The 23,835-nt window shown below is 44.9% G+C and overlaps 1 protein-coding gene across 1 annotated transcript in view; it reads right to left on the bottom strand.

Annotated features, from left to right (window-relative positions):
* Nucleotides 1–2,120: 2,120 nt before the first annotated feature.
* strbp (spermatid perinuclear RNA binding protein) overlaps nucleotides 2,121–23,835 on the bottom strand; it is a 138,150-nt gene continuing 116,435 nt past the window's right edge. Inside the window, 11 exon segments of the mRNA XM_023986147.3 lie at nucleotides 2,121–3,253; nucleotides 5,712–5,759; nucleotides 5,916–6,051; nucleotides 6,260–6,409; nucleotides 7,578–7,645; nucleotides 7,648–7,711; nucleotides 8,754–8,840; nucleotides 9,316–9,524; nucleotides 10,865–11,054; nucleotides 21,598–21,695; nucleotides 23,610–23,721. Coding sequence (XP_023841915.1) covers nucleotides 3,174–3,253; nucleotides 5,712–5,759; nucleotides 5,916–6,051; nucleotides 6,260–6,409; nucleotides 7,578–7,645; nucleotides 7,648–7,711; nucleotides 8,754–8,840; nucleotides 9,316–9,524; nucleotides 10,865–11,054; nucleotides 21,598–21,695; nucleotides 23,610–23,721 — 1,242 coding nt within the window. The 3' untranslated portion in view covers nucleotides 2,121–3,173.

The raw sequence follows: 23,835 nt of genomic DNA, 5'->3' as shown, positions 1-23,835 counted from the left end.
AAAAAGTCAAATCAAGTATTGCTTTTTTTTTTATAGGTTTGTTTCCTTTGATTTGGGTTGTGAGGAGACAGAACAGAGTGAGAGGAGTTCGGTTTGACCGCTCGCTGGCTCTGTACCGTACGGTGGGAGACGGACAGACAGCCTGCTGGGTCAAAGGTCAAGCTCCTTAGCGGGACTGTAGGTACGACAGTTTAGAAGCCACACAACCTGATGGTTCTAGAAGTCAGAGAAGAGATCTTGAGGACCCAAATGAATAATAAATGGTGCGATGGTCCGAGGCTGGTAAAAAGGATTGTCAATGAAAAGACCACCTACAGTGAGGAGAAGAGCAGAGAGAGATAGTTACCGTGGGACCCTGTAAGAGGCAGCATGACTCACTCTCTCCGTGGGTTGTTATCTCTGCTCTGTCTGGCTGTACTGTACGTGGGGTTTTCATTGCGCTGCGGCGGATCAGGTTAATAAAGACATCAACAACATAAGTTGCAATGGTTACCACTTTCCGACAAAAATCAATCCAACCAAAATGTGAAAGGAGAAGGAAACTATTGAAAATCAAAAATGAAAACTTTGAAGCTCATTTATTTCAGATACGACAGCAGAGATATGTGATAAGACGTATAAACTTTAACGTTTATTTTTTATTTTATTTTTTTTAAGACAAACGTGGTTAGTACATAACTCTGACAAATCAAATCAAATGTTGTGATTTTGGAGAGAGTATAGTACAATGCCATCGCGAAGAGAGAGGGGGAGCCCGTGGGATCGGAAAGGGAGGGAGAGGGTTTGGGATCAGGCACATTATGGGCTTCCCCTGGCTGTCACCGAGGTAGGTYTCCCCTGCTCAACCAACCATGGGACAGGACACTGGGACCTCTGGCTGCGCCTCATAGCGGTAACCATGGAGACGGCTGTCCTAAGTGTACGGTATCCCAGAGGGCTTTTCTCTCGATGGCGATGGTGACCACGTCCTCTCAGCCACGGGCCAGCACAGACACACAACCACCTCTGATTGACCCAGATATCTCCAAATAAAATATATTTAGGAGTAAATATAATAGAACTTTTATGGTTTAACGGAAAATATCTTTTAGGGTAAAAATCTAGATGAAAGAGAMTAATAATATGGTCACTGAATTCCAACGTGGACCTCACTGTTCAGAACAGTATGTGGATAGTTGTGCAGTGAGCTATCAGGCTAAGTAGAGCAGGAAGGTAAGGTAATCAGGCCATGGCAGCATTGTGACAGAGATAGCTTGTGCTTTGTGCTGGCCCCATGGGAGAGGACTGAGTGGACTGCTGAGTCACACTCACCAGTAAAAACAATAATAACATAAAACCAAACCACCACAGAAATGAACCAGGAAAATTAGGTAGACAATCTCCATGTTGCTGCTTTCGATTCTCCAGAGTGCAGCTGTGTTTCTGTGTTTCCATGTGTGCTGTGCTGTAGGTGTATGCGTTAGGACTCGGGGGGGGGGGGGAACCAGCCAACTAAGCAGCCGTATCAGATTGCTGTGCAGAACTGTGGATGGAGGTCACGGGTTGGGTCGGGAGAACCAAATGTGCAATGAGTGAGTGAGGGTCGTGAGGTCAGACTCAGGGTACAGTACGTGTGCATATATACCGCAGACAAGACAAGTGATACCATCAGCACATCGCTGCAAGCATGACCGGGGGTCGAGGTCAATTCCATTTCAATTCAGCAAGTTCAGGACTTAAACTGAACTGAAATGAAAATTCTCCCMGAATTGACTGAATTGAAATGGAATGAAGTGACAGCAGTGGGTTTGAGCCTCTATTTATTAGAACATCTAATATGAGTGTTATGTACTGCTATTGCTGCTGTACCACTAGCTCTGCAAACTGGACTATTACTGTATAACCTCTGGTACACCACCACGTTCCCCTACACTACACTCTACTTCCTATTCATAACAACAGCATTTCCCGTTTCCTGTCAAGGCCATGCAACTTCCTGTTCACACCAGGAAATAGCTTCAAATAGCTTCTCTAGCCGCTACGTAAGCCAAACAGAGGGTGCTACAGTGCAGTAGGGTCATTAGACTATACTGTACTGTTACTGTACCTCGTTTCAGTTACGACACCAGGCAGTGCTCAGCTTGTTGTAGAAGATAAAAGGTTTTATTTGTCCACAAAATAGTTTCATTATTACTCCTATTCATCCTTCACACAGCGCAGGTTTACAGACAATGTGTCGTCTATGTCAAATTGCAGGGCCTAAATCCTTCCTACAGAAGAACAAGAACAAATAACAAAACAGGCTGATGCACAGTGCCTTCGGGAAGTATTCAGACCCCTTGACTTTTTCCACATTTTGTTTACGTTTACAGGCTCATTCAAAAATGGATTTCCCCCCCCCCCCGCCTCATCGATTAAGAATGATGGAGGCCACTGTGTTCTTGGGGCCCTTCAATGCTGCATAAATGTTTTGGTACCTTTCCCCAGATCTTTGTCTCGACACAATCCTGTCTCGGAGCTCTATAGAGAATTCCTTCGACCTCATGGCTTGGTTTTTGCTCTGACATGCACTGTCAACTGTGAGACTTTATATAGACAGGTGTGTGCCTTTCCAAATCATGTCCAATCAATTGAATTTACCACAGTTGTACTCCAATCAAGTTGTAGAAACATCTTAAGGATTATGAATGGAAACAGGATGCGCCTGAGCTCAATTTCGAGTCTCATAGCAAAGGGTCTGAATACTTATGTAAATAAGGTATTTCTGTTTTATTTTTGTAAAACATTTGCTTAAAAAATTACTAGCCTGTTTTCACTTTGTATTGTGTGTAGATTGATGAGGAAAAAAAATATTTAATCAATTTTAGAATAAGGCTGTAACGTCAAAGTGCGGGAAAAGTCAAGGGGTCTGAATACTTTCCGAAAGCACTGTACTGTAATTTAGACTCAAAAGAATGATGTAACAATTCACAGTACAAATCCTTCAAGTTTTTCCTTTTTTTTAAGAACTTAAACCTGCAGGTTTTTTTAATCAGTAAAAGTTGGAAACAGTAAAAAAAAAAAAATATTAACTTCTTTTACAAATCATGCTGAAGTCCTTTAGTTCAGTTCCCCCCCTCGATATGTTGAAAAAAACAAAAAGACTCAGATTCCCTTCTAAAAAAAATACAGTGGGGTGTTTTGGTGTCCCTGTGCTAAAAGAAGGAGTAATGGGGGATGGGGTAGGCAGGCATTTTCATGACAGGCAACAGAAGCATTCTCTTGGGGGAGAAACCTAGAGAGGAGACACGAAAAGAGCACTCCACATGAGTCCACGGCAGGGCAAAACAAAAATGCACGCTTCTGTCCTGTGTCATGATCTTCTACTGTGCCTAGAGTCTAGGCCACAGAACTAGAATGATTAGAATTCCAGGTTAGCCATTTTGCGTGCACCAATGAGTTCATCAGTCCAAATGCTATTGTGAGAGCAGAGGGTTTGTTCCATTCATTCTAGTTCTATAGTCTAGGCCTAGATAGTCCCTGTGTGCAGAGCTACAGTAGAACCCAGAGAGAGGGACGATGTTTAAAGACGAAGTGAGTGAGTGAGTGAGTGAGTGAGTGAGTGAGTGAGTGAGTGAGTGAGAGAAGGAAGGAAGGAAGGAAGGAAGGAAGGAAGGAANGAAGGAAGGAAGGAAGGAAGGAAGGAAGGAAGGAAGGAAGGAAGGAAGGAAGGAAGGAAGGAAGGAAGGAAGGAAAGGCCAAAGTCAATGGTGTACAATGCAAGGCTATGGTTGGTTGGCTGGTTTGTTTGTCTAATTGTTTCCAGGTACTGTATAACGGAGTGGATATTCTCGTGGTCTGGGCTGAGGTTTGTGTGGTTTGTGGCTGCGATCAGAGATAGACAAGAGGTCATAGTTGTGTGTCCTTGAGTGTGTGTGTGTTGTTTCATGTGTTTCTCACGGTCTTGAACCCAGAACAGAAATCCCAAAGCAGCAACAACAGGAGGCTGAGCGCCACACAGCAGTGAGCGTCAGACAGAACGATAGATAAAGATGACTGCAGTTGGGGAGGATTAACCAGCATGCAACATCATCGCAGAAGCACTGGGGGGGACTGGACAGGACGTGTAATCTGATCTCACAACAGCCAAATACCATGATAGTGCCACATGACATGACTGGGTGGTAGGCACTAAAGGAACACTCTTTATGTACCAGGCAGAGACCAGGCAGGGCCACTGGGGTTGGCGAAACTACAACACTACTAGCCTGGGACCAGATCTGATCGTGTTGTCTTGCCAAATCCTATTATCACAAAGACCACAGGAGGTGGCGAGACAGCACAAACAGATCTGGGACCAGGCTACAGCACTCAACACCAAGGGCCGTATTCAAAAAGCATCTCAGAGTAGGAGTACGGATCTAGGATCAGGTGCCTCCTGTCCATATAGTCTCACTCAAACTGATCCTGTATCCTACTCTGAGACTCGTGGGGAATACAGGTCTCAGTGCTCGGCTCTCTGAGGTCTACTTCTAGAACGTGTTGTGCCTGCCCAGACCTGTACCCAGAACAGTCTCCCCCTGCACATAAGACTCGTTCAAAGCCCCCAGAAACAGGCAACTCTCTCTGTGACCGAGGGAATGGGCTCCCAATGCCACACAACACACAAGGACCAGTCTGTTTTCAGTTTAGGGTGTGTGTGATGAAGAGATGGAGAGAGAGAGAGAGAGGGAGGGAAGGCGAGGAAAAGAGCGAGAGCAATAGAGAGAGGCAGAGAGAGACTGAGTGTGTATATATTTGCAAACAAGATTGTACGTTTTTGAGTGCGTATTTATGCTCGAGTCTGTGAGTGTATAAATCTGTAAGACAAAGTGGTCGTGCGATTGAGCATCTTGAGTGTTGCTGACCTCAAAGCGCTCGGTGCTGTATTGACTTACGCTGATTGTGCGAGAGCAGAGCAGAGCACCCTGAATCTGATCTAGTTATGTAGACCACGGTAGAATTTCAAACCTTCCAGAGCTCTAAGACACGCTACCTGCTGTCTGGCAGAGACTGAGAAGGCCACAGATGACCGACCTGCCAGTCTAGCCAGAGGAAAAGTGGGGAAGCCACGCTATGTTTTCAGTGAATTATAGTCACACTGTGACCGTTTAGCTACATGTTTAGAAAGATATAGTAGGGGTCTGAAATAGTTTGGGTTGGAAGGTGGTGTGTGTGTGGTGGGGTGTGGTGTTTCCTAGTTTTTTAAAGAAGTTAGTCTATAGAAGATGTGTGAATAACCCATATAGCCTGTCCCTGTGTGTGTTGGCAGCATTGGTCCCTGCCTGCCTGGGCTGCTTTGAATGGGGTATCTGTTAGCTTAGCTGTGGGAAGAGATATAGCATGGCTACAATAAGGGGAGGAGATGTCCAGAGAGTCAGGAAGGGGGAGCAGGCAGACTGACGGATAGACAGACTGACGGAGGGGCGGGCGGAACGAGCAGCAGTCTGGACACTTAGGCGGGCGAAGAAGCTCAGCAAGGCTTGCTCCAACCACAGTAAGAACCAAAAGGTTATGATCAGTTCCACTTTGACTTTCTTTAGCTTTTAGATTGAACCAATTTCTTACATTTCAATTTCGACCTCTACGTGCAACTCCGATTCAATGGCACTATCGTTTTCCCCCAGGAGGGCCTCTCCAACAGCAGGGAGGAATAGTACGACAGGGCAGGTGTTATAACTCTTTGTCCTCTGAGAGAGAGAGCGATGACTTACCGTAGGCTGGGGCGGCTGCAGCACTGTATCCATATGGAGTCCCGAAGCCTGTCAAACATGTTGGACTGTTAGGATCGTTGGGTAACTGGACAAACTGGTAATACAAATGCATGCACTCAACCTATAACCAACTAGAGCTTTTGGCAGGGAAACGGACAGGACAGGCACACAAAAAAAAAAACACTTTTACATACTTACATGTACCTGGTATCTGTGTGTATCCTGGTGCGGCAGCGCTGATGAAGGCTCCTCTGGTCAGGGCTGCYGCTCTACCTCTCCCTCTGGCCACCTGGGCTGCTACTGCCGAGGCTGCCGCTGCTGCAGCTAGTGCTCCTTTAGTCTACAAACACAGAGACAGTAGAGTATTGATGACTGATCAAACAGGCGGTTGATGAGAGTCTGTATCAGGTTGTGAAAGTACGAGAGGAAGTCCTGATAATTGATCAGACCTTCTTCTAAAGAGGACTGACATCGCTAACAGACCACTCAGACTCCTGGCAACAGAAAGTATTGAAAGCTGATCCGAGGAGACAGTATTGGTAACATACGGCATGTTGTGGGATGATCTTCTTCTTCTTGCTGTTGGCGGCGGCGTTGGGGCCAGAGAAGAGTTTCTCGAGAGCGGCCAACGCAGCCGAAGCCTTCGCCACCTTCTTATTAGGCCCCGCCCCGCGGAACTTCTGACCATCCACCTCCACCTGGAGAGAGAGAGGAGGACACACACACACACACAACACAACACACAACACACACACACCACACACACACACACACACAACACACAACACCACACACACACACACACACACACACACACACACACACACACACACACACACACACACACACACACACACACACACACACACACACACACACACATTAAGTAAGAATGCATTGATATCTGTTGAGTGGCTATAGACAAGGATATCCTGTATGTCGGTGGTATTATATTCATACTGCCGACCAGCCAGAGGATCTGTTCATGGGTTGCACATCCGTCACTCGATCACATCGTTGCCATTACTATCAGCGTTCTACAGACGGCGCAGCAGATTGATATCTGACTGATGGTTAATGCCAGATCTTTCTGAACGGGGCTAATGACTTTTGAGTCAGATTTCCACTATAGTGGCCCGGGAAATACGATGACATGGGCAGAGTAGACAATAAATTAGTACGGAACAACTTTGTCATCATTAGAACGTCGTCAAGTTTACCTCAGAGAGAGGCAATGTTGCCAAGAGCCAAAATAGCTAGCAATGCTAATGCTCGCTAGCAAAAATGTTGGCGCGCTCCCCTCAATCTTAGCTAGCTGGCTAAAGTTACACTGAAAGTCAATCTAGAGATATCACAATGATGACAAAAGCTTGTCCTACCAATGATTTGCCTCTTCTGATATGTCGTCGTTTTTCAAGCCACGGACATGGTCAGTACCCATTGAGACCGCATCGACTAGAATGTTCAGCTGGGCATCAGTCCTAAAACGGACGTTCAAAACGACACGAAACGTGCAACACATGAATAGCTCCGAACACCACTACATGTCAAGTGTGACAGACTTGACCTGCTCACGTCGATTGTGAATCTATCAGTGAGTCGCCGAGGCGTGCAAGAAAACAACACAGCCAACAGCCCTAGTGGGATGAATGGATAGGAGACACGGCAGTGTTCTTGGAGAGACTGCTGGAGTGATGTGTGTCAGAGGAGCTTGCCAGTCGTGTGCATCGAAGTCCATTGCGTGTGTGTGTGTGTGTGTGTGTTGTGTGTGTGTGTGTGGTGTGTGTGTGGTGTGTGTGTGTGTGTGTGGTGTGTGTGTGCCTAATCTACTGTTCCAATGGAGATATGCACGGTGTAAGGCCTCACCTCCATGACGAAGCGTTTGTCGTGGCTGCCCCCGCTCTCTGATATGAGCTCGTACTTCAGACCCCTGGCTTCTCGTTCACCTCCATGACGGGGTTCTTACCGCTGGCCGTCAGAATAGGACCCTGAGTTCGGACCTGAACACGCGGCGGGAGCAGAAACATAGAAATCAGATTACGATCATTGAATGAAATCAGACTTCCCTTTCATTTTAAATTCAATTCAATATTCTGCTTCGTGTGGGGTGTGAGCAACTCAAATGAAGTGTCAATTCAAGATTCGATTAAAATACTAACACTCAATCGAAACTTTGGGTCAATCGGAATCTCGTGAGTTATCATTGACTCGATGTTGAACTGCTTCGCCCTTCGTTTTGTCGGTTGTTGTGACTGTTCCAAGAGTGCTGCGGTGTGTGTCATTGACGCGGCTACAGTGTATTTGAGTTGTCTGAGGTGCGTGTTATGCTGGTGTGTAGACGACACTTCTCGCTCTTTCTCCTCACATCGACGTCGTTCTGCTCTCCGTCAGACCTCAGATGAGTCCGACATTCGCGTATCGCGACCCATGCAACTGCACGAAGCCTAGAGAGCGGGGGAGACAACTAACATCCAATATCAAACCATTTCCGATTTCGCATCCATCCCCAATGCCTGTTCAAAGGTAGCGTCTGTCAGCGGCATTTCCTAAACAGCACTACTGTGGGTTCTGGACCGGTTCTGAGTGACTGAGTTTGAACTCCAACACACTTCTTTGTTTCCTGTATTATAATGAACATGGTCCCTCCGCGGCTAATTCACCGGCAGCACACAGCACCTTTGGGGCTCTGTAGTAAGTGGACCGGTACCTTTCTCTGTGTGGACGGAACAGGAGATCTCTTTGTCTGACCCAATTGGTGCTAGTAACACACACACCACACACACACACACACACACACACAACACACACACACACACACACACACACACACACACACACACACACACACACACACACACACAGACAACACAACCACAACACACACACACACACACACACACACACACACACACACACATCCCCGGGGCACCAAAGCAGAACAGAGCAGCATCGGGGCCTTTTATGGCAATCGGAGGAGGTTAGAGGACTCTCCCAGCTCTATGCTTGGGAGAGCCTCTTTGTTAACAACGACTTTGGGATTACCCAGATTTGGGCGCTCCACAGCAGCCAGGAGCGGGGGCGAGCAGGAGAAGGGGGGACGGGGGACAGGGCATCCCAGTCTGACCGCAGCTGGAGCCCGAAAACACAACACTCACTGACTGCATGACCAACGCTTGCACTCCTGTCCTCACTCCTCTCACTCACAAGCACTCTCTCCTCTCCTCTACTCACTGCTCTCCTCATCACACAACAGCTCTGTCTGAATCACTCACTCCTCTCACTCACAAGCACTCTCTCCTCTCCTCACTGCTCTCACACAAAATAACAGCTCCCTGTCTGGACTACTCTAGCTGACTTATAATATCTCAGACAATAATATTATCTCTGTCTAGACTCTGACCCTGTTTACAAACACTAATGCCCCCGTGCTGTTGCTAATGTAACACTACCAGCCCCCTTTCCACACATTTTACAGTACGTTGTAGAACTCTCTCCAGGGGTACTTGCCCTCTACTAACCCCAAATGACTTTTTCTTCACACCTTCCCAACATCTATCCACCCCTTCTCTCATTGACCAGGCCAATATTGGTCAAACTCTGTTACCTTGACAGCGACATGCAGCTTGGCGGTCTTCTTGGAGGAGCCTGAGGCTTCGTAGACGGTGCTGTCTAGGTCGACAGACATGGTGAAGACAGGAGCGTGGACCGGGCCGGACTGGGACAGCAGCTTGTACTGCAGACCTGGACGTATCTGATTCAGACGCATCAGAGCATTCATTGGTTGGTTGGTGTCTATCGCTTTGCTGTCGAGCACTAGGGAGGAAAGAGAGAGATACCGGAGAGGGTTAAGAAAATAACAGTGGTTGCTGTTCAATCAATGCATGTTTTTTTTAACCTTTATTTAACTAGGAAAGTCCGTTAAGAATAAATTCTTATTTACAATGAAGGCCTACCCCGGCCAAACCCTCTCCTAAACCGGACGACGCTGAGCCAATTGTGCGCCGCCCTATGGAACTCCCGATCACCGCCGGTTGTGATACAGCCCGGGATCGAACCAGGGTCTGTAGTGACACCTCTAGCACTGAGACGCAGTGCCTTAGACCGCTGCATGGTGTCATAATGAAGACTCTTCTGACGGAATATGTGAGGAGTTGCCTTGAAGATTTGGATTTGTGTGTTTGAGTTGTACAAATGGCACTCTTGCTTCCAAAGAGCTTCCTTTCTGCCTGATTCTAACTGCGGAGGCTAAGTAGCACTCCAACCACCAACTACTTCCTCGAAACAACAAAAACAGTTCCGAGGAGCTACGCTAGCTAGCTGTAGCCTCCTCAGGCAACAGCATCACGTTCAGGCTGCGCGCATGATTCTATTCCGGATTCCTCCTTAAAAACTAAATTGCCAAATCTGCTTCTTTCTAACCAATTACTTTTCCTCTAACGGGGAGGACAGGAACGGGGACAGCTGGATGGCTTTGAGAAACATTAGAAATCAATAACATTGATTTCCCCGTGGATTGTGTTGTGTGTATCTGCCTTGAGAGAGGAAGGAGGAGAGAACCAGAGATAGAGGTAGGGAAACGACAGCCTGTTCCCAGATCTGTTCGCGCTGTGTAGCCAACACCTACGGAAATGTTTGGTCATGACAATGACCATAGGAGTTGGCTTTACAGGACAAACAGATCCTGGATCAGGCTAGGAAAGGAGGGTTTGATGTAGGTGTCTTTTATAGAGAGAGAGAACACCTGCAGTCCAGTCACATGGTGTTGGTTTAGAACAGAAGGAAAGGAGTGCCTCATTCTCTCAGGGACTCAAGCATTTCCTCAATCTATAGGAGAATGTGTCTGGCCTTCTAGGAAGTTTAGACAGCTGTTGTCATCAGGCCCATGAAGCTTTGGTAGTCTTGACTTATAAAGGGCCAGACGGTTCTGCTGACCAGGTGAGCTGACCAGTAAAAACGAAAAACCCGAGCTATGTTACAAGTAACAAACGAGAGAAACTACTGGCCCTATTTGTCCAAGTCATATTTCCGTGGACAATTAAGTTTATTACTTTGAATGACTTTCTATCTGATCACATGACCCAGGGAGGGAACTTCTCCCAGGTCACATAACAGAGCAGGGTCAGAGGTCAGGTGTCAAGGAAGGCGGGGCTGACCTTTCCTCAGGTTCCTCTTCATTTTCTTGATGAGGTCTTTGTCGTCCGTGGGCCCGTCCTCGTAGGGCCTCTTCAGCCCCGAGCCCTCCTTGTCTGACCAGGGGTACTTCTGGGAGGGTTTACTAGAGGGGAGAGGGTCCATCTCCAGCACCTTGTAGATGTGACCGAACGCCATCAGTCTCAGAGCGTGCTGCAACAGAGGGACACACAGCAGACAGGTGAGGAGAGAAAGAAACCGAGGCACGACAGACAGCCGGAGGAAAAGAGGAGAGGAAGAGACAGAAAGACAGACAGGTGTGGACGGAAAGGGACAGACGGGACAGACGAAAACAGAACGAGACAACTAACAAAGCACACAGACAGGTGAGGAAAGACAGATACACATGACGGAGTCTGGTCTAGTGGTAGAGCCGCTGACTCCGGATCACACATTCCCCCCTTGGCGATGGGGGTTGAACCTTGTCTCGGCTCATCTGTCTAAGCCCCTCTAAGCCCCCCTCCCTCTATGATTAACAAAGGAGAAGGAGAAAAACAGAAAACAGAAACAACTAACATAACAAACTGATCTAATCTCCTCCGTGGTTCATTGATCCCATTTACAGAAATCAACTGCTTTTACGTTTGTTTGTTTTCATGTACAAGAGCCTATTCAGCGACAACTTCCATCACACTCACCCGAGAGTCACAGACGTTGCTTAGCAACAGTGGCTCCAGTACTAATCCCAGGTAAACAATACAAGCGGATGATTGGAGCTGCACTTTTCTTTGGCTAAGCTGAGTGGCATAGAGAAGGCACTGGGTCTTCATGGATCACTATGTACAGTATGACTATGTATGGAGAGGGATAGGCCTGTATTGTGATTGGCAGGCTGGCACCAAATATCCCTCACTGAGAGAAATTAAAGGAGAAGAGGCACGGGCTTTCCTACGTTAAAACACGCACGCACGCACGCACGCACGCACGCACACACACACAATGAGCCCTACCACTCCAGTATCCTTGCACACTGTAGTCAAAAATCAAATCAAATGGTATTTGTCACATGCGCCGAATACAACAGATGTAGACCTTACTGTGAAATGCTTACTTACAAGCCCTTAACCAACAATGCAGTTTTAAGAAAATAGAGTTAAGAAAATATTTACTAAATAAAGTAACACAATAAAATAACAATAACGAGGATATATACAGGGGGTACCGGTTCCAAGTCAATGTGTGGGGGTACAGGTTAGTTGAGGTAATTTGTACATGTAGGTAGGGGTAAAGTGACTATGCATAGATAATAAACAGCAGCAGCAGTGTAAAAACAAAGTGGGGTGGGTGTCAATGCTAATAGTCTGGGTAGGGGTAGAAACTGATAAGGAGCAGTTTGGACCTAGACTTGGCGCTCCGGTACTGCTTGCCATGCAGTAGCAGAGAGAACAGTCTATGACTTGGGTGACTGGAGTCTTTTGACAATTTTTGGGGCTTTCCTCTGACACCGCCTGGTATATAGGTCCTGGATGACAGTATGCTTGGCCCCAGTGATGTACTAGGCCGTACGCACTACCCTCTGATGCCGAGCAGTTGCCATATCAGGCAGTGATGCAACCAGTCAGGCAGTGATGCAACCGGTCAGGATGCTCTCGATGGTGCAGCTGTAGAACTTTTTGAGAATCTGGGGACCCATGCCAAATCTTTTCAGTCTCCTGAGGCGTAGTCGTGCCTTCCTCACAACTGTCTTGGTGTGTTTGGACCATGATAGTTTGTTGGTGATGTGGACACCAAGGAACTTGAAACTCTCGAACCGCTCCACTACAGCCCYGTCGATGTGAATGGGGGCGTGTTCGGCCCTCCTTTTCCTGTAGTCCACGATCAGCTCCTTTGTCTTGATCACGTTGAGGGAGAGGTTGTCCTGGCACCACACTGCCAGGTCTCTGACCTCCTCCCTATAGGCTGTCTCTTTGTCGTCGGTGATCACCTACAACCGTTGTGTCGTCAGCAAACATACTGATGGTTTTGGAGTTGTGCTTGGCCATGCAGTCGTGGGTGAACAGGAAGTACWGGAGGGGACTAAGCACGCACCCCTGAGGACTGTAAACATGGCATTGGCACTGACCCTGGAACTGACTCTTGTATATAGCTTAATTCCTTTTGTGTGTTCTTCTTCTTTCTATTGCTTGTGTGTTTTTGTTCTACTTTATTATATAGTACTACTGATATTGATTGCTGTATTTTTGGGAAGGAGCTKGCAAGAAAGGCATTTCACTGTACTTGTGCATGTGACAATAACACTTGAAAATCCACAGTCAATTTCCCGAATGCAAATATATCAGAGGCGCTCAGAAAATGCTCCGATATTCATATGCAGCGCCGCTTCATCTCGTTCCCAGAGCCTCTCTCCATCTCTCTCCTATCTAGCCATGTATCTACTACAATACAATTAGCCACATTGACATTCCATTGCCGTTTCACCTTCCTACAAAGGAGAGGGCAGGACGATCCACTCAGACATGCAGCTCACTCCCGCTCTAGTCCTAACCTGGCTTAGTGGAGCGCGCACGCACACGCACACGCACACGCACACACACACACGCCAGGGTTTCTGTTAGCAGGTAATAGCTGTTTTTTTGCCGATATTTTTTTTAAAAAGCTGATGAATAAAATTCCCGCCAGGCAATTCTCTTTTTTATTTTATTTTATAAAATCCCATTGCAAAATAATGCTTTTGTAAATGTAAATACATTTGACCGGTCATATTTATCGGTCTATAGGTTCATTTGCATAGGCCTAATTTTGTGGAATTGAATTGGTGCGTGTACTTTCATTAGTTGTTATTTAKCTTATTTATCACATGCGCAAAGCATACAGACACAGGGCCTAGTTTCAGCAGAAAACCTGTCAGACGGTGTGAGCGCTGTGCTACAGCTCCACAAACAAAACGCAATTGTGTGTTAAAAACGGTTTTAAAAGGCCACGATTAAAAATAGCTACCATTTTYATTTCTCAACTGGCCTATTGAAGCACATTGCTGCGCTTATAATGTGACGAAATAATAGTTTAGCAACATTTTGATCTGTTGCATCAGCCTCATTGCCTCATTGCACGTGTTTTTGATGTAGCCCAGGCTTACTGGTTGTATGAATTTGCCACCACCATGCATYACTGTAGGGATGGTGCCTGGTTTCCTCCAGACGTGACGCTTGGCACACAATCCTGTCTCGGAGCGCTACGGATTCCGTCGACCTCGTGCACTGTCAACTGCGGGACCTTATATAGACAGGTGTGTGCCTTTCCAAATCATGTCCAATCAATTGAAATGACCAGAGGTGAACTCCAATCAAGTTGTAGAAACATCTCAAGGATGATCATTGCACCTGAGCTCAATTTCGAGTATCACAGTAAAGGGTCTGAATAATTATGTAAATAAGGTACACTACCGTTTAAAAGTTTGGGGTCACTTAGAAATGTACTCGTTTTTGAAAGAAAAGCAAAAAAAAATTGTCCATTAAAATAACATCAAATTGATCAGAAATACAGTGTAGGGCCTCCCGGGTGGCGCAGTGGTCTAAGGCACTGCATCGCAGTGCTAGCTGTGCCACCAGAGACTCTGGGTTCGAGCCCAGGCTCTGTCAGCCGGCCGCGACCGGGAGGTCCGTGGGGCGACGCACAATTGGCCAAGCGTCGTCCGGGTTAGGGAGGGTTTGGCCGGTAGGGATATCCTTGTCTCATCGCGCTCCAGCGACTCCTGTGGCGGGCCGGGCGCAGTGCGCGCTAACCAAGGGGGCCAGGTGCACGGTGTTTCCTCCGACACATTGGTGCGGCTGGCTTCCGGGTTGGAGGCGCGCTGTGTTAAGAAGCAGTGTGGCTTGGTTGGGTTGTGCTTCGGAGGACGCATGGCTTTCGACCTTCGTCTCTCCCGAGCCCGTACGGGAGTTGTAGCGATGAGACAAGATAGTAATTACTAGCGATTGGATACCACGAAAATTGGGGAGAAAAGGGGGTAAAATTAAAAAATATATATATATATAATAAAAAATAATAATAAAAATACAGTGTAGACATTGTTAATGTTGTAAATGACTATTGTAGCTGGAAACGGCTGATTTTTTATGGAATATCTACATAGGCGTACAGAGGCTCATTAACAGCAACCATCACTCCTGTGTTCCAATGGCACGTTGTGTTAGCTAATCCAAGTTTATCATTTTAAAAGGCTAATGGATCATTAGAAAACCCTTTTGCAAATATGTTAGTACAGCTGAAAACTGTTGTCCTGATTAAAGAAGCAATAAAATTGCCCTTCTTTAGACAAGTTGAGTATCTGGAGCATCAGCATTTGTGGGTTCGATTACAGGCTCAAAATGGCCAGAAACAAATAACTTTCTTCTGAAACCCGTCAGTCTATTCTTGTTCCGAGAAATGAAGGCTATTCCATGCAAGAAATTGCCAAGAAACTTTGTTATAATCAATTTATTGATGTGATTATGATGTGCTATAGGTCAGGCCCTACTGGTCACGTGCATGCGAGAAATTGCCAAGACATTGAAGATCTCATACAACGCTGTGTACTACTCCCGTCACAGAACAGCACAAACTGGCGCTAACCAGAATAGAAAGAGGAGTGGGAGGCTCCGGTGTACAACTGAGCAAGAGGACAAGTAYATTAGAGTGTCTAGTTTGAGAAACAGACGCCCCACAAGTCCTCAACTGGCTGCTTCACTAAATCGTACCCGCAAAACACAAGTCTCAACTTCAACAGTGAAGAGGAGACTCCGGGATGCTGGCCTTCTAGGCAGAGTTGCAAAGAAAAAAACATATCTCAGACTGGACAATAAAAAAGAAAAGATTAAGATGGGGAAAATAACACAGACACTGGACAGAGGAAGATTGGAAAAAGTGTTTTGGACAGACGAATCTAAGTTTGAGTGTGTTTCGGATCACAAACAAGAACATTTGTGAGACGCAGAAAAAATGAAAAGATGCTGGAGGAGTGCTTGACGCCATCTGTCAAGCATTGTGGAGGCAATGTGATGGTCTGGGGGTGCTTTGGTGGTGGTAAAGTCGGAGATTTGTACAGGGTAAAAGGATCTTGAAGAAGGAAGGCTATCACTCCATTTTGCAATGCCATACCCTGTGGACGGCGATATTTGGAGCCATTTCCTCCTACAACAGGACAATGACCAAAGCACAGCTCCAAACTATGCAATAACTATTTAGGGAAGAAGCAGTCAGCTGGTATTCTGTCTATAATGGAGTGGCATCACAGTCACCGGATCTCAACCTATTGAGCTGTTGTGGGAGTAGCTTGACCGTAAGAAGTGCCCATCAAGCCAATCAACTTGTGGAGGTGCTTCAGGAAGCATGGGGTGAAATCTCTTCAGATTACCTCAACAAATTGACAACTAGAATGGCAAAGGTCTGCAAGGCTATAATTGCTGCAAATTGAGGATTCTTTGACGAAAGCAAATTGGAAGGACACAATTAAATCTCAATTAAAAATCATTATTTATAACCTTGTCAGCATCTTGACTATATTTCCTATTCATTTTGCAACTCATTTCATGTATGTTTTCATGAAAAACTAGGACATTTCTAAGTGACCCAAACTTATGAACGGTAGTGTATTTCGTTTTTTTTAATTCTAAAAACCTGTTTTCACTTTGTCTATATGGGTATGTGTGCAGATTGCTTGAGGAATTGATTTTATTAATCCATTTAGGGATGTAATGTAACATTTGTGGGAAAAAGTCAAGGGGTCTGAATACTTTCCGAAGGCACTTTAGAAATTAGGATTTGTTATCTGTTGATGTATAATAAATTAGGCATTACTGCGATCTGTTGACATAGGCCTATAGATAAATGCACACATTTTTTCCAGTGAAGGCCTTTGTTAAAAATATATACTGGTAGTGTATATAGTGTATATACACTATATATATATATATATATATTGTAGTATATATATATATATAATATATATATATATAAATATATATATATATAATAATACATACACTACCAGTCAAAAGTTTGGACACACCTACTCATCAGGCGGTTTTTCTCTTATTTTTTACTCATTTTCTACACCCTTGTAGAATATAAACATTAAACATATAAAATAAACATATGGAATCATGTCGAGAACCAAAAAAGCAGTTAAAACAAAGTAGCCACCTTTGCCCTGATGACGCTTTGCCACACCTGGCATTCTCTCAACCAGCTGCAAAGGTTAGTCACCTGGAACGCATTTTCAAGTTAAACACGTGTGCCTTAGTTAAAAGACAATCGTGGAATTTCTTTCCTTCTTAATCATTGCATTTCTATTTATGTTCAGATATGTTTGTACTCAATACTCAGAAAAAAACATACTGTCAGTACTCAAACAGTCAAACATTTCCAACACACAAACACAACACACACACACACACCCGTCGCCAGGAACCGAGCAGGATTGCCAATGGTCCGCCACCACTAGGCAGTGGTCTTCAACACGCTCATCCATCAGCGTGCACAGCTCTCGGTGGGCCGAGTGTTGGATTGATGTGGCTTGTTGTGTGTGTGGTGTGTGTGTGTGTGGTGTGTGTGTGTGTGTGTGTGTGTGTGTGTGTGTGTGTGTGTGTGTGTGTGTGTGTGTGGTACATAACAGTGTAGTTCTATCCCCCTCTCCACACGGCTCAGAGCCCAGAGAAGTGCAGAGAAGAGCATTAAAGAGGGTTTCCCCTGTCTGACAGGAGTGTAATCTCCAGGCTACAGATGAGATAAGACTGGCTGGAGCCCCCGGCTGATCTCAACACTAAACACTAGCACCATGGACAGTATCGAGTTCTGCTCTGAGACTACCCAGTACCAACGGTCCCTCTGAACTGCGCAGAAGAAATATCAGCCTGAGCAGAGAAGCACAAGATTGAACTTTCACAGAGTTTCCCCCGTTAGTTAACACTATCAACGTTTCCCTTTACTGTGGGAATTGTGATCGAATCAACGAAATATTAGCCACTTTCAATGCAACATACAGAAACAAAACTAACTATGCAAGACGTAGTATGCAAAACTATAGAATAGATTTTGTTGTAGGAGTAGGGCTGGGCGATATGGCCAAAATATCATATCACGGTATTTTATAAAACAAATTGACGGTATGATTGTATTTAACGGTATTTTATGTTTTTTAATAGTAAAAGTTCTACATTTGCTTCATGAGTAGTGTGTGACTCTATGGTGGCAACACATACATTCTAAGTGATTTCAATGAGTTTTTCTCCATTCTGATTGTTTTATACTGTTCATTTCAACTGTTCATTTCAACAAAAATCTTTTTCAGCATTTTCATACATTTCTGCATTTCCTGCACTCATTTGAGATCATTTCCACACAGCCACATAGGGCTACACGATATAGGCAAACAATCTAGGCCTTATTTTTAACCAAATGTTGCAATTGCGATTTGACTTGTGATTTAGAGAAAAACACTTGTTGGAATCATGGAAATAGAATGATTAGTCTAATTCTATAGTTAGAATATAATAGTGGGTACTTTCGAATACAGTGCTGTTTGACATGACAACGAATGAAAATGCCAGGRAGGAGTTATTGTGACAGGGTAGGAACCAAAGTGTTGTTAAGTGTTCCCTAGGGGACCCTATAATCTTTGGCTACATTGAATGTTTTCTCTTAGCTACTTCATGTAGCTAACATAGGCTGCAGTCCAAACCCGTTATTTTTACCCCCTCAGCCGTTGCCCTAGCCACTTTCCCTCAGGGGAATCCCCATCGAAACCGGATGCAGTTTGATTGCCATCTTAAGTGGAGGTCCAATTTACTAACGTTGCCCACTCTGCCCTCGATTTAGCTCGAGGGAGCGAGTGAACAACTTTGGTCCCTTGTGGGGTTGATATGACCCAGAATTCAATGCAAACTGCAGTCACATGTCAAACTCTGGTGGCCGCGAAGTGTCAAATTTWATWAAAAAGGCTGCATTTTCCGCATGTCAGCTAGCTTGCTAAAAAAACWATATATATATACACATTGATTATATCGTTGGCAAATTGGCTTAGTCTCGTAGTGAGGACGTTAGTAGATTCATAAACATATTTTTGCAATTATGAAATTTCTTGGAACAAATGACCAAACCATAAAACTAGCTAGCCAGCTATGGGTAATTGTAGCTAGCTACCTGACAGGAGTGCTAGCTAACGTAAACTCACTCACTTTTGTACATCGCCGTGGTCCGTACAATTGACCTTATTTTAGCGCCCCAAAAACGTAATACTTCCAGATCAACTGTAATGTCAATACCATTGTAAAGCACMATTTCTCCCCTTTCCAACAGAATTCATGCCGAGACCTTCACGCTGCCCGTTTCTGCATAATTCAAGAAGGCAATGAGCTCCTTCGGGTCTTTTTAAAAATGGCGGGTGGGGAAGCGAAACTAATGCGTGATAGTGAGAAGGAGAGGAGATTATGGGGAAAACTACTTATTTTCACTCGATCTGTCCAACTATCACCTTATCGCCTCTAAAATGTAAATAAATCACTAAAAGAGTTTATATAATGTGTCATTACATACCTATTGAAGGTTTGTGTCGAATTTGAATCGGGTTTTTAGTGCGGTGCTAAAGTGATCTTCAGAAGAAACAGCGGCTTTGAGATTCATGATCGCTTACAGTGATGACGCAAAAAATGCCTAGGTATCCCCCCCCTTACCCCCGTCACTGTCCATTTCTTGTTTTTAAACGATGAGAGAAGGTGCTGCACCTGGTGGAGAGAGATTGTAAGACTGAAATAGTCTTTATGCGTGCTGTACGTTACGGCATGACCGTCACGATGTAACGGAGGTCGATTTTTTCAACTTTTCTCCAATACTATAGAGCCATTATCCATGTCATCAACGCTTGAATAGAAACGTAGTTCAACCCAGATTTTGAAGTCAACACAGTCGCTACAGTCACATTAGTTCTCTTTGTAGCCTCGTTTGAATGTCGCAGTAGCGCACATTTGTACGGAATGGGGTGAGTTTACGTTATATACGTTAGCTTACTAGGTAACGTTACATTAATAGCTTTAGATTGGTTGTTTTTAAGCTCAACTTCAAGATTTCCACCAAGGACGTTGCCTCTCCGATCATCACTCTCCCTCGCTTCGGCAAGTGACATTTAAGGTACACTCRGAGGTGACGATGTAAAACGTAATTCAAGGGCTGAGGGTTTAGGGCGGAGGGCTATCTACTTTGAGTTTGAAACGCAGCCATATGCTTGCTTTGTGTAGTCCTCTTTGATTTAGAAGATACTGTTACACAAACAACATGCTGATTTAGGTCTACACCATCACTGGTAATATCCGGCTGTATAGCTCTACCTCAGTACATTTATTAGCCTCTGTAGCTAGCGATTAGCATTAGCGATTAGYRGCTAACAAGATGTAGGCCCAACTTGCTAAGAAAAAAGTAGCTGTTTGCAGATGTAAGAAACACAAAYKAATAGTGTAAWTATAGAAYGCTAGTGGATTTATATTGAGAAGCAAATTGAAAACCGTAKCTTTGTCATCAACATTGTTGCATGCGCCACATTRACCATGCTGACTGAACGCAGGTGTCTCGGGGTCGAGGAACAACAAAYGTGCTCCTTGAGTGACAGGGGGCGGCGCTAGGTCTGTGTGGAAAGCGGCATGGAGAAAGAGGTGAGAGAGATGACTGAAGTAGCGAAGTAAACTATAAAAATGGACGTYACAGAAGGTAAAACCGTTATAGAAGGTAAAGTAAAAACCCAAAGCGGTCCGTGCATCAATACCGGTATATCGTAAAATACGGTATACCTCCCAGCCCTGCATTGACATGTAAGACTCAGCCCGTACTCTACACAGATCGGTGAGGCATAACCAATCAGAGCTGCAGTAGGCCTATATGCAAATAGACCATTGACATATATGGATCTGTGCTATTCACTTTGAACTGGATTGTGTTTACAGCATGAGCGGTTGTAAGTAGATGTTTTGAGATCAAAGTGAGAGCTGCATGTAGCCACGTGTGCACATTTGTTCATATCCTTTGCTAGTTAGTGAGTTATTAGCCCAGTTATAGATCATTTGTAGTCAGCAATGGAGGAGTGATTGCTTCCTACAAGAGCACCAAACGTGTACATTTATACACATCTTTGAGAAGTGAAAGGGGAAAATAGCTTTTTTTGCATCAATCAACAATATTTTCAGTCACCTCCTTGTCTGATGGACAAACAGGTTAATGTCAAGCCCTGCATGTTTTTTTTTCAAAAGTCATGTGGAATTTAGGCCTACATTGAACACCACACATTGGCTGCTACTGTAGGCTGAATGATAAAACAACTATTTTCATGTTAAAATGTCATGTTATTTCTCCATTGTTTTTGATGGTAGACCACTCTGGTAGAGCTATATTATGATCAAATAGCCACAGTAGCCCACTGCCTGAAACTCTAACTTAAAGCGGGTACAGCCTCAGTATTCAAATTAAACATGYACTGGATGTTGCACAGAATTTTCACGATGTTCAAGTTTGCGCTGAGCAGACCTGAAATTTGCTCAGTGCAGAATTTTCTTTTAGGGAACTTTGCCCAGGTCTGCTATCTGACAATACCAATGTCTGGGTTCAAACCTGAATCTCACGCAAGCCACAAGACATGGCTACCCCATGGAGCCAAAGAGCCTAGGCATTCGCATGAGGAGCTTAGGCAAGGTTCACAGAACCACTTCCGTTCCACAGGTGTGAGGTGAGGTTTTACCTGTGCGCTGTATGTGATGGCCTCTGCCTCCTCGTCTGTCATGGCCGTTAGGGTGTTGGTCAGCTCCTTCTCACATGGGTCGTGTAACCCTGGTCCTCCTGGGGGTCATAAGTAGACAAGGAAATCCTCATTTCATTCAACCTTTATTCATACAGGTTACTCTCACTGAGATATAATCTCTTTTGCAAGAGATGGCTGTCCAATGTGACACCAATATGATTCACATACTGGTCTTTCATAACGATATTAATACAGATATAGTATCCTTCAATCACTTCTAGTGCCTTCAAAGCGACCTCATCGAGCGTGGCACACCAGTGAGGCAAGCACACGTTCTTACGTCATCAGTCAGATGTGCAGTCGTGTCCTGTGCCCCCAGGGTTAACTAAATGAGCCTCTGATTACTACATCATTCAATACTAATGAGTTATGACTTTATCAAATCATCAGAACCTGATTCTTTGAAAGTAATAACAGGATTTGTTTTTTCCCCCATGTCAGCTTGTAACAGGGAAAGTGAAARGCAGAAAGAGAGAGAGACAGAGACAAAGAGAGACAGGTACAATGCACTTGGAAAGTATTCAGACCCCTTGACTTATTCCACGTTTTGTTATGTTACGGCCTTATTCTAAAATGGACTCAATTATTCTAAAATTGATTAAATCAACACACAAATACCCCATAATGACATAGCAAAACCAGTTTTTTTTTTTATTATTGCAAATGTATTAAAAATAAAAACGGAAATATCACATTTACATAAGTTTACTCAGTACTTTGTTGAAGCAACTTTGGCAGGGAATACAGCCTCGAGTCTTCTTGGGTATGACACTACAAGCTTGACACACCTGTATTTGGGGAGTTTCGTACATTCGTCTCTGCAGATCCTCTCAAGCTCTGTCAGGTTGGATGGGGAGCGTCGCTGCACAGCTATTTTCAGGTCTCTCCAGAGATGTTCGATCGCATTCAAGTCCGGGCTCTGGCTGGGCCACTCAAGGACATTCAGAGACTTGTCCCAAAGCCCCTCCTGCGTTGTCTTGGCTGTGTGCCTAGGGTCGTTGTCTTGTTGTAAGGTGAACCTTTGCCCCAGTCTAAGGTCTTGAGTGCTCTGGAGCAGGTGTCATCAAGGATCTCTCTGTACTTCCCTATGTTCATCTTTCCTTCAAAGCTTGGCATTCAGGCCAAAGAGTTCCATCTTGGTTTCATCAGACCAGTGAATCTTAAAGGCCTGATTGGTGGACTGCTCCAGAGATGGTGGTCCTTCTGTAAGGTTCTCCCAATCTCCACAGAGGAACTCTGGAGCTCTTTCAGAGTGACCATCGGGTTCTTGGTCACCTCCCAGACCGAGGCTCTTCTCCCCCGATTGTTCAGTTTGGCCGGGCGGCCAGCTCTAGGAAGAGTCTCTGTGGTTCCAAGCTTCTTCCATTTTAGAATGATGGAGGCCACTRTGTTCTTGGGGACCTTCAATGTTACAGATATTTCTTGTGCCACKACACAATTCTGTCTCGGAGCTCTACGGACAATTCCTTCGACCTCATGGTTTTGGCTCTGACATGAACTGTCAACTGTGGGACCTTATATAGACAGGTGTGTGCCTTTCCAAATCATGTCCAGTTAATTGGATGTACCACAGGTGGACTCCAATCAAGTTGTAGAAACATCTCAAGGATGATCAATGGAAACAGGATGCACCTGAGCTCTATTTCGAGTCTCATAGCAAAGGGTCTGAATACTTATGTAAGTAAGGTATTTCTGTTCTTTATTTTATCCAATTTGTAAGTCGCTCTGGATAAGAGCGTCTGCTAAATGACTTAAATGTAAATGTAAATATACATTTGCCAACATTTCTAAAAAACTGTTTTCGCGTTGTCATTCTGGGGTACTGTATGTAGATTGATAGGGGGGGAAATGTATTCATCAATTTTAGAATCTAACGTAAGGCTCTAACGTAACAAAATGTGGGAAAAGTCAAGGGGTCTGAATACTTTCCGAAGGCACCGTAGGTACTGTACCTGGAAGGAGGATTCCTGAGGCGAGACACTCCATGACCCTACGGAGGGCCTCCCCTGCACCCAGCGGCCGGTTACACGTGGCTATGGCCTTCTCACAGATCAGCTCCAGGGGCTGAGGGAGATACCAAGATCAAGATGAAGCAAGGACAGAGAGATCAGATCAGCTGTTAATGGCACACAAATCAGTCTATGTTTGGTCTGAGACACCAGTATATGTTTGGTCTGA

Source organism: Salvelinus sp. IW2-2015, linkage group LG4q.1:29 (genome assembly GCF_002910315.2).
Source record: "Salvelinus sp. IW2-2015 linkage group LG4q.1:29, ASM291031v2, whole genome shotgun sequence".
NCBI lineage: Eukaryota > Metazoa > Chordata > Actinopteri > Salmoniformes > Salmonidae > Salvelinus > Salvelinus sp. IW2-2015.
Note: the sequence above shows the minus strand (reverse complement) of the source record. Positions and strands in the feature narration are given on the sequence as shown.